Source organism: Amphiprion ocellaris, chromosome 20 (assembly GCF_022539595.1).
Source record: "Amphiprion ocellaris isolate individual 3 ecotype Okinawa chromosome 20, ASM2253959v1, whole genome shotgun sequence".
Taxonomy (NCBI): domain Eukaryota; kingdom Metazoa; phylum Chordata; class Actinopteri; family Pomacentridae; genus Amphiprion; species Amphiprion ocellaris.
The window spans coordinates 6,252,499-6,264,707 of NC_072785.1; the positions used below are offsets into that span (position 1 = coordinate 6,252,499).

Consider the following 12,209-nt stretch of genomic DNA (forward strand, 5'->3'; position numbering starts at 1 on the left):
TTAATTGAATCTGGAAATATGAATTAAAAAGTATAAAAATTGTTTAAAAATCTGATAAAAACGTTGAGTAAATATGTTAAAATGTGATTAAAATTAACTCTTTAAAATGTATTTTAAAGAGTTAATTTACATTTAACTCTTTAAAAGTTAAATGCCACACATGAATTTACCTGTAGGTAAATTCATGTGTGGTATAGGATTGGTTTGAAGATTGGTCATGCCATGGTTTGTTGCTTCGGTTTATTTGATGCTGAGGTGGACAAACGTAAATTGAGTGGAGTAGCATTCGCCAGTGAGGTGAAATTGTACATAAGGAATGGTTGTTACTATTTTGCTGAATGCAGTAATGAGAACATTGTTCGTTTGTGTTTGTTTAGAGGTTTTTCACCTTACCCTATCAACTAAACGTACCAACCTAACACATCAATTTATGGAAGTTGCCATCTTTGTATCCCATAACTTTGATACCACTGCAAAATAATAGAAGAAAAAAATAAAGCAGCTGTCTGATTCATGAGTGGAGTCCAGCTCAAAACCTGGGTAGATGAAACATCCTTTTCAAGTGGGGAAACTGCACACAAACCCTCAAAAGTCATCAATGATAATCACCCGTCATTGAAAGTGGGGAGAACATTTGACAATTTTTTTGTTCTGGTTGATCAAGTTGTATTGCATGTCATGTGACTCATGGCATGGACGTGAGGTACAGCGCGGGAGAGAGAGAGATCGGGTGGGTTAAGTGGCCAATTCTACAACCCGTCGGCTTTTATTTGTTTTCTGTTGGTCATCCAGGTGAACACAGTAAATATTAATTTTAATAAGTTTTCAGAGAATTTAATATTTTGTTTAGAGAGAAGTGAGAGACAGGTATTAGGTTTATTGTCATTTCATGATTCAAATGTAAAATTGTCATGTTTGTGTTTGTAGTTTTCACGGTGTACCATCAAATGATATAGTTCTGTGAAGATTAAACCTCTTTGTGGGCATCAGTGCGAAGCGTGGACTCTTTCAATGCACCAGTAGTTACAGCACTTGTGCTTTAATAAGAAAAATGAGTGCTCAGTGAAGAGACCCACCTGACAAGTGAGCTCCAGGTAGTGACAACACTCATTCTACCTACTCAATTTAGGCTCCCAACTGACATTATTTCTCCTCATCCAGATGCACTGACAGTCTCGACTGCTTCATCTGACATTTCCTTTACCGTCTTTCAAAATCCTGTCCACATAGTCCCAATTCTCCCAGTATTAGAGATAGTGGAATGTGCTACAAACCCTCCTCATCCTACTTCTACTTCTACTTCTGGACAAACCCTGATGCTAAGCTTTTCAACATCTGGTTATATCATCATTGGGACAGACTAACCTCACAACCTGACAGAATAAGCCTTAAGGCCTTAAGGTTGCTGTCCCTGTACACATCGGGCACGATGGGTTCCCCCTACCCAAAGTTTCAGGTTTTGGGATGACGGAAGCACATCGTAAGTTGCACATAGCAGGAATCTAATGCAGTTATCCTTCATGCACTACAGCTCCCTCGAGCTAAGCTTCCTCTTTTCTACACTCTCCCAATTTAACCATTGTCCCTGCTTGACCTGAGCCACTGCCTTTCTACACCTAACAACTTCCTCTTGCGGACATATCTGCTCCACTACCAGCTTCCTTCTGTCTTTAGGACCTGCCTTGTTTCACACTGGCCTGGCTGACGTAAGCCCCAAGCCTCTGCAGCCCTCCTGCACATTCCTTACAGTCTTTAAGTGCCTAAGAGCTGCTTTTGCTTCCTGTACTCCTGGATTTCATATCATAAATCTAGTTGCATTTGGAACCAACTTACCAACTACTGCATCTTTGCTCCCAGATAGCAACATCTCTGTCCTTACCTTTGTATAATTGAACTCTTCTGTTAAACTGGATATTGGTAGCTGGAGTATGCCCTTTCCATACAATGCCACAATATTAAGACACAAAGGAACTCCGAACCATCTTCTAATGTATAAATTCAACAACCTCTCCACCTTTAAAAATTGGACAACTGAACTTCATAAACTGACAGTGGCCACATCAGCCAATAGGTAACAGACCAAACTGCAGACACCATAGGATATCTATCTATCTATCTATCTTTTTGCACTCAAGACTCATTTATTCCCTATTCTTTTGAAATACATAATTTGCATGTACAAACAGTGATTTGTACAATTGCTTAAGGTCTCATCCAGTCAATTTATTCCATATAATAATTCTCCACTTTTAACCTTTTTTTTTTTAAAAACTACATTAGCTAAACTATAGTTCATTCTACTTTCCCTATTTAATAAATTGAGGATGTGTGGATATGCAAGTATGGCTAATTTCAAAAGTTCAAAACACTTTTAACACAAGAAAGGTTGGGTCAATGGATTCATGCTGAAGCCAGACTTGTAAGCCAGCGGAGTTACATGACGATCGGCATACATTTGTCCTTCCATCTGTCTGTCTTACTCAAAATTTGGATGAAATTTTCAAGGAAGGTCAGAAGTGACACATGGACCACCTCATTAGATTTTGGCAGAGACGCAGCTTATAGTCTGGTTCCACGGATTTGTTAAAGATTTCTGTATCATTGTGAGAAAGCGGCACGGCGTAACTAACTGACAGCAAGTGAACGCTACGTCAGCTCCCTGCTGACGATCACGATTGCAGTCCTACTACAAATCGACCACCGTGGATTTATCAGGACTTCTCTGTCAGAGATTATACAGCAACTGAGCAGCCTTGGCAGAGTACTGTGCTCTCTGAGTGCTTTTCTTGTTTGTTTTTTTTTGTTCTGTTCAGCTGTGTTTTGTTTTTTATTAACTTTTATGGTTGTTATATCTGTAACAGATTACTTTTAGAAACTCTGAGTGGCATACAGTCTGGATCCATGGATTTGTTAAAGATTGCCGTATCATTGCGAGATAGCGGCATGGCGTCACTGTAACTACGACAACAATTGGACACTATGCCAGCTGCCTGCTGACAATCACGATTGCAGTCCTACTACAAATTGACCACCATGGATTTATCAGGACTTCTCTTTCGGAGATTATACAGCAACTGAGCAGCCTTGGCAGAGTACTGTGCTCTCTGAGTGCTTTTCTTGTTTGTTTTTTTTAATTTTATTCTGTTCAACTGTGTTTTGGGTTTTTTTACTTTCATGGTTGTTATGTATGTAACAGATTACTTTGAGAAACTTTGAGTGGCATACAGTCTGGATCCATGGATTTGTTAAAGATTGCCATATCATTGCGAGATAGCGGCATGTCATCACTGCAACTATGACAACAATTGAACACTATGACAGCTGCCTGCTGACAATCACATGATTGCAATCCTACTACAAATCCACTGCTGCAGTCTTATCAGGACTTATCAGTCGGAAATTATACGACAGAGCATCCCTTGCGGAGTACTGCGCACTCGAGTGCTTTTCTTCTTCCATTTTTAGCTGTGGGCCTGTGCTCACTGTAGCCTCAGATTTCTGTTCTTGTTTGACAGTAATGTAACCTGATGTAGTCTACTGCTGTTGTGGCCTATCTACCTTCAGATTTTAATTGCTATGCATTCTGAGATAATTTTCATCTTAGCCCAGTTGTCTGAATTGCCATATCCAGTTCAAAACAGTGTGACCATTCTACTCTGATTTTTTTTTTTTCATTTTCAAGCCATTTCCACCTCAAGAACTGCTTCACACTAGATAGTTTTTGTTTGATTTTGACACAGGGATGAGAATGACAAATGGAAAAAAACTCGGAAAATGTCTGCCGAAGGCCCCCCCCCCCCCCAATGCGCGTTGCAATGCGCGTTGCAAAGCGCGTTGCAAAGCGCGTTGCAATGCGCGTTGCCGAAAGATGTTGGCGGCGGGATGGCCATCACGGCGGGCGGCCATCACAAGCCTCGGCTCGCGACGCGTCGGCCGGCCGGCCGCTTGCCTACCCCCCTACAATTTGCTCAACGGATTTACACGATTCACAAAAACTATACTTTCGGCGGAAAAAAACTCGGAATTCCGCGGATCCGCGGAAAATTCTCATCCCTGTTGACACCATTCTGAGTGAACTGTAGAGACTGCTGTGGTGACCATCTCGATGAGCAGTTAGATAAATATTCAAACCAGCATGTCTGTCACCAATCATTCAGTGGTCAAACTCCCTGACATGACATTGTGTCCTCATCCTTATCCTTATGTTTCATGTGGACACTAATTGAAGTTTCTGATCTGAATTTGTAGAACTGTATGCATTGTTTTGCTGCCACACAATTGGCTGTCTGGATAAATTGCAGATGTCCTTGGGGACATCTGCAATTTCACAGACATCTGCAATTTCACAGACATCTGCAATTTTCACAGAGCTCTTTATTGGTAAAGAGCTCTGTGAAAATTCTGTGGTAGCCGACTTTCACGAGGGATGCATAATGGACATACGCAAGAACTAAACCAAGGATCGTGTGTCTGTTAGTAGTGTTAGTCAGGACTGTTAGCTGCTGCTATGCAAGAACTGTAACGTTATACAGCATGAACCTTTTACCCTGCCAAATCATGAAAGAGCAGGGGAGGAGGCATGTGCACTTTTGTGACTGACAACTAGTTTAATCAATACACAATCAGAGAAACTACTTGTGATCCTGAACTGCTATGCTTCTCCATGAGACCACAACACCTCCCAAAGGGAGTTTGTGTGCATTATCATCTGTACTTTGTATATCCCATTCAGTGGTAAGGCAATTTGTGCTGCAAACTGCATAGAAGATAGTGTTCACACAAAACTCCAGTGCTCCCCTCGAGCATCCATCCTTATTATGCAGGCTAATAAAGGAAGGCTACAAAGCTAAGGCTTTTCTTGCGCTCTCCAATTCTGATCATTAAACTATTCATTTTATGCCCACATATATATCTGTGCTCAAGTCTAGCAAGCCCCAAGACAAGACCATGCTGCAGTGGACTGTGGGAAGTGTGGAATCACTGAGCAGATGCCTCAGCACTGATTGGAGTATTTGTCATAACTTTGAGCTTGAGGAAGCCACAGAGACTCTAACAGATTATATAAAATTTTACTGGGACAATGTAATTGCCAAAAAAGACATTTTACATTTTCCCAATAACAAGTCACACATTACCGGGCAGGGCTGTATTAATTTTTTTTTTTTTTAAAGTCAGCTTTCACAAATAAGTGAAAAGTTATGAAGTAGTTTGAAAAACATACCAAATTTGAACTACAACAGGAAACAGCTTGTCACACAAGACGAACAGGACAATTCATAAATTAAAAAAAAGAATAAATTGACTTTTTTCACAGTCAGTTTTTTCACAGGTTCTACTCTCTGGGCTTTTGTCAAAGCCATAAACTCTAATACCTCTACTGAGGGTAGTGGCTGGATGAAAATTGATCAACATCAGGTTAAAGTTACTTTTAGCAAACTATGCAACAACAAATGTATGGGGCCAGATCTGTGGCTTGCATTCATGTTAAAGACTTTCTCCTTTGAACTGTCCTCTGCCCGCTGCTCAGTTTTTCAGAATTCTCTGGATTGACACACTTTTGAAACCCTCTGGAAAAATAATCCATTACTGTCATGGTGGCCAAAGTAAATGTTAAATGGTCTACACTTTATACACATATTCATACAACAATGGCAGCAGAGCTTCCATGCAAACTGCCTGCCTGCCATCAGAAACAACTTTGGGTGCAGTGCCCTGCCCAAGGACACTTCAACATGCTGAGGGGGCTGCAGATCGAACCGCTAACCTTGTGCAAAGTGGACAACCCACTTTACCACATGAGCCACAGCCACCCAAAGTACTGTGCTAATCCTCCAATATTGATTTTAGACCAGTAGCCATATATATACCATACCATATGGAAATGTAGATCTGTACACTACAGTGTAGTTAGGACTGTGCCTGTACAAGTCATTGAACATTACTGTAGTATATATTAGGGATTCTCACTGTATGTATTTGTGGCTGTTTCTCAACATGCGTACTTGTCCATACTTGTGTTTTCGCATACTTGTGAAACATCATCAGTCGGAGACCAAGTACTGTTCCAATTCAAAGTACGCATCTAAGTACGCCAAGAATGGATGAAATACCCAGATGTGTACTCGTTCCACCCAAATTATCAAGGATGCATCATACCAGACTTGTGTGGACTTCGGGCAGCCAAATAACCCATAATGCATTTCGCACCGAGCAGCGGCAAACGTTGAACAGAAAACTTTCAGAGGTAACACAAGTATTTTTGGGAATACTACTGTTATTTTGACACAAAATGTAGTTTTCAGATTATTTCAGGGTAGAAAGTAGTTGTATAAACGTCTAATCTGTGGTCCATTTATCAAGACAAAGCCTGATTAAGAATGTGCTACAACTGTTTCGGAGATGTGAGCGTCCAGGTTAGACAGCTAAGCAGATGGTCAGTGCTCACCGTAGCCGCCATGAGCAGCCTTTTTGAAATCTGCTTCTGGCTCTGATGGTTCTATAGCAGTTAAACAGAGATATTAGTAGTTTTACATTTATCTAATGGTCACACTTTGGCCTCAAAGTGTATTTTTTTATTGTTTAAAAAAAAAAACTAAATTGTTAATGTTTGCTGATCACTGACTGTGTACTTCTGAATTATTTTCTTGTCTTCATTACCTGTAGTACAACTTTATTCTACTACTACTGTTACTGTGCATTAAAAATTACATGTAAGCAATAATTTATTCGAGGGACATTTGAAGAAACCCAGATCCTCAGTGACTACTGGGAGACTCCTCTAAATCAGACCTGTTTGATCAGACACTGCTTATGTTTGAAAAGGCTTCTGTTTTATTGCCGGGCAGGCAGAAGAAGAGCTCAGCTGTGTTCAGGGTCTGAGTAAAGCAGATCACATGAAACATTCTATCATTAATAACTAATGATGTTCAGTTCATACAGAAGTACTGGTAATCACATTAAAGTGTAGTTATGTTTGTGTGGTCTGAGAGATCAGACCATAAATCTCTGAATGTTGGAGGACAAACATCAGGTATGTATGTACAATGTAGACTAATGCATTTTAGCAATGTTAATAATAAAACTGTAAACCCATCCATCCCTGTTTATGAGGTGTATTGAGATAAAACACACGTGGTCCTATAAAACAGTCCTACACTGGGTGGTGTCCTTGTATAGGTTTAATATTTCTTCAGTAATCAGTTTCTGAAAAGTTTTTGTGGATCCAACTGAGAATGAGACAGTTCAGTTCAACTGCATCACAAACTACAGTTGTCAATAAATCAAGGCCGCTAAAACATTAAATAAAGATTTAGAATGATCTTACAAACCTTTATATATATATATATATATATATATATATATATATATATATATATATATATATATATATATATATATATATATATATATATATATATACAGTGTTTTTTATGTTAAAACGTGAACATGCATGGCTGTATTATTATATCTTATTTCCATTTCAATTGTTTTTTTTGTTTTTTTTTATGGTAAAGATAAACGGAGCAGATGAGCCAAGGCGGTGACGTCATCAAGTACGCTGGTGTTCCAATTGCACATTAACCGAGATGCTCTCCCATTCTCGAGAGTCCCTACTTCGAAGTCGTACTTGCAAGTCCGTACTCTTCAAGTACGCGAGTACGGACTTGCGTACTTGGAATTGAGAAACGGCCTGTGTCTGTCGAGACCCAAGTGTCCATCATTCAGTAGCCTAAGGCACTGTAAATGCTTTTTGACGACAGATAAAAGCTGAAGGGTTATGACTGATCATCTGAGACAATAAACCTCGAATTTAAGTGTAAGACATCTACTGTGTTGCTGCCTAAAATACACCTAACAAATGAACATATGAAAGAAATGTGGACATATTGCTCAGAATTGGTTGATTTTAATTACGCTTAAAAAAGAGAATTGTAGCCTCCTCTCACCTGTTCCCCTGAGGCCTCAGCTCAGACAATGAGCCACTATAATGCGGCCACTGGCAGAGAAAAGGGTGAACAACGGAGCTGTTTCAACCACGCGACAGCCACTCAGTCATTCACAATGATAAACCTGCGTTACTGCTGTTACTGCTCATCTTGATAGAGAAATCACAGCTTCTTTACATACTGCACACTTACCAGAGACCGAGTAGCGCGAAGAGCGGCCAGGGATTCATGGCTTTGTCCTGGACTGCTCCGAACACAAGGAGCTTCATTCTCTCCTCCGAACCTGCGAAAAGACCTTAACAGTGTCCTCGGTAATACGGTGAAATCGCCGGCTTTTGTCAAGTCGCGTCTGATTGAAGTTGATGGTTACATGTAGCTATGGTAGGGTGTGAGGAACGAGCCCATGCTGCGCGTGGACGGGAAGAATGTGAGGTTTTGTCGGAGAGCTGACGCTGCTCTATTCCATCTGCAGTGCCGCTAACAGGCTGTTTGACAGTGCCGCTATCAAAGTGGAGTCGATGTGAAAACTCAACCTGCTTCCTTCCTCATAGTAACTGAATGTGGCGGCTGAAGATTTATGAATGCCAACTATGTACTATAGTTCGCATAGATGATTTTTGCTTCTGAGAAAAACCGAGTTCTTGATGCAGATCTTTCCTGCTTGACATCTATAGCTGCTGTTGCAAGCCATTGCTGCGCAAGAGCTGCAATAGACCAACTGGCAGCTGTCCACGGGGGAAAAAAAAGCAGCCTCTAATGAGCTTGAGCCGTTTGAAAAAGGAATCAGCACCTTGCTCAAGGACACCTAAATAAACTGTCTGTGACTATGCTATGTTTTTGGAAGTCTAAAGCCTGCTTTTTGACTTTACAATAATAGGGAGAAACATCCAATAAAAAAATCTGGGACACAAAATTCTAAGAAAGACTGTAATATAAAAATGTTAAAAAGCGTTTTGTTTTGTTTTCTGTTTTTAATTTTTGAAAAATGACGTTTGGAGATTTGGAATATATAATACATATGACACTGTCTAAAATGTAGGATAAGCCCAAATCATCCGTTTATTTTTTTGTTTTACAGCTATATGTATACAGTATGGTTAAAACAGTGATGTGGAGTTTTGTACAGTCAGCAGAAATTTTACACTGGAAGGTCCATCAACCTTTTGGCGATGTAACAGCCATGAATGAAAATGAAGGTGTTATTTGCTATTTATTTGTCTGCATTACAACAGATACCATAGATTAAATCAGAAATGTTTACCTATTTTACATTACATATGTCATGTGGGTTACCTTGCTATCCGCATTTCTGAAGCTGAATGGTTCAAGCCATATGGGTTCTGTAAAGTATCTGAACTGTAATTTGCGCTATATAAATAAAATTGAATTGTTTTAAAACTTAAATCCAAAACTGTATTGTATATGTGTTTATTGTACTATATTGTACTTATTTTGTCCTAATGACTTAAATGTAATGATAACCAGTTCACATTTCTGGGCCTTGACAAAAAAAAAAAGTCCATGTTGTAACCAACGGGTACTATGAAAGACATATATTTATTTGGCATGACAGTCAGCACTGGGAGCAATGAAAAGGGTTTGCTTTTATGTACCGAATTCAGGACACTGCACAATCAAGTATTCAGAACATAGTTTTGTTGTTGTAAGAGAATAGCACTTCCAGGTGCTATATTACAGTAAATCTGAAATAAGCTTGTTTTAGCCACAAAAATAACATTTTGTAGGAAATTCCATTAATTTATTTTAAAAAGTTTAAAAATAACACCTCCTTTATTTTTCTTTATGTGTACACTTTATTGTCTTCTTTGTGGGCATTAATATGAAATTTTTTTCCTCTGTCTCACAGTTATAGAGAAATTTATAGATATTTTCTTTTAAAAAAAAATATGTGACAATTGATATTTTCAGGCCAGTTTCTGACAAATTTTACCACCAAATTGAAACCGCCTTGAAACAGCACAGATTGCCTCAAAAAAAAAGTTTCATAACTTTTAACAGTGAATATTTCTCACAAAATGTTTTTTGTTTGTATGTTTGTTTCATTTTTGAGTGGCGGTACCACACAAATCCTAATAGTCGTGTCACATCTGGCCAGATCTTGTTCACAAAATCTGCAAATGTCTCCACAAGGAAAAGGATGAAGTTTGTTTTTTTTGTTTTTTTAATAACTAAACTTGATCTGTTATTTGAAAATGAAAATGCACATACAACAACAGGAAAATCTTTAGTTTTAATCACTGTAATCAGAAAACATGACTGCAAAGTCAATAAGTTCTAAGATGCTCTGGTACCAGGCACACTTATGAGCCACCTTTACACCGTGGTGTTCATTGTGGCCAATCCATAACTAGCACAGAAGTCAAATATCAGAACACCATTCTGGATCATTCCACCCAATCATCTCCTCCAGGATTCACCATGATTGCCCAAATGAGTGCTGAAGTCCCCCAGGAGGGCTATAGAGTACCCAGTCAGAACAGAACCCCTTTCATGATACCACCAAGAAATTTCAAGAAGGCTGAGTACTCCAGTACTCTATTGTTTGTGCTTAGTGGTAAAGCTGCACTCAGATAATGGCTGAGAGTGTAGTGTAAATTTTTTTTGGGTACAATGTGCTAAAAGTAAGAGATGATATAATTATGGCAAATGCTATTAGACTGAAGACCAGAAGTAAAACATATGTATTCAAAACATAATGGTGCATAGCAAAGATGTCGCTGATTGAGCAGCAGCCAGTTGCAGTAGCTCTGACCCATCTCTTTGTTTATAGCGACTTTTTCGCACTTTTAGCTTTCCTCTACTGTTTTCTTTTATACAGTCATCGCTCCGGAAAATGTCCATTCCATGGTGTTAAGCTGGTGAGACTGCTGCTGTGTTTTTTACTGTTTTCTGGACTCTTAAATACCGCATCAGCGGACACTCTCGGTCGTAGCCCAGCTGTTGCTTACACACGGGAGCAGCTGTTGGCGCTTAGCCAAGCTAGGCTACATCCTGAAGCACGATCGGAGATTCCGGCCCAACTAAGGAGCAGAAGGAGGGGATGCAGAGCCGGGGTGAAACGCCGCGAAAGGAGACGACGGTACAAACCATGCCTTCCATCTGTCATCACTGGAAACGTGAGGTCTCTCATAAATAAGACGGATGAGCTAGCGGCGCTAACGCGGCTACAGCGGGAGTACCGGGAGTGCAGTCTTATTTCACTTAACAGAAACCTGGCTGAACGAGCTAACCCTGGACTCACTGGTGCAGCTCGATGGGTTTCATCTGATCAGAGCGGAAAGAGACATGAGGGAGAGTGGTAAGAAGAAAGGCAGGGGAGTTAGTGGGGCGGTTTAGCCCAAATATTCAAAAGAACTGTGCATTTTGTGATACAAGCACCAAATTTGGCACACATGTGCATTAACATGTTGCAAACATTTTCAGATATTGGGCCACTCGGAATTCTCTCTTTATGTCCGCCATATTGGATTTCAAAATGGCCACCACTTGAAATCTACATTTGCGATTATCTCTGGGTCAAATGCTGGTATTGACTTGATTCTGGTGTCTAACTGTATGTTTTTGGGGGCAAGGAATCCAATGGTACCAATTTCACAATCCAATGGTACCAATCCAATGCACAATCCAATGCATAATTCTAATGCACAAATCTAAATCAACTGCACAAATCTAAAATTATAATGCACAAATCTAATCCAATGCACAATTCAATGCACAATCCAATGGTACCAATTTCAACTTAATGTTATCTTTCACAGTCTGTCATATAATTGTATTTGGAAATTATCTAGGCAAATATTAGATTGAACACGATACTTTGAAAAGAATGATTTTATGAAAGCATGTTAAATGGGTGTAAAAGTCTTAGGTCTTTAAATGTCTTAGGTACAATTCTGACATGCTACATGGTCTAATATCTGAGGCTAGGTGTATACTGACATTCTACAATGGTGTGGTATCTGAGACTAGGTATATATTGGTACTGAAGATACGTGTACATAAACAGTGTCATGTTAACAAGTTCAGCACTGCCACAAGTACATGTATGTTGTGGACTCATCGTCATATGCAGTCCCCTTCACACACACAGAGGGCTGTGCACTGAAGGGCAGCCTTCTTGCATTTGCAGCGCCTCACACACCCTTTCTGGCACTTGCAAGAAACCAGCTCAGTGCAGCTGTGAGCTGCCTCAGGTAGCCTGGTCCAGTATGGTGTGTACTGTCCCCCAGTCATTGACCAACC

The 12,209-nt window shown here is 39.8% G+C and overlaps 1 protein-coding gene across 2 annotated transcripts in view; it reads right to left on the minus strand.

Moving 5' to 3' along the window:
• The window catches only part of gabrg1 (gamma-aminobutyric acid type A receptor subunit gamma1), a 33,983-nt gene extending 25,344 nt beyond the window's left edge, over positions 1-8,639 (minus strand). The window contains exon 1 of one of the 2 annotated variants that reach the window (XM_035949643.2): positions 8,139-8,639. In XM_035949643.2, the coding sequence (XP_035805536.1) occupies positions 8,139-8,215 (77 nt within the window). In that variant the 5' untranslated portion in view covers positions 8,216-8,639. The remainder of the gene's footprint in view (positions 1-8,138) is intronic. The other variant, XM_023273579.3, reaches the window with a different exon arrangement.
• Between the last annotated feature and the right edge of the window lie 3,570 nt (positions 8,640-12,209).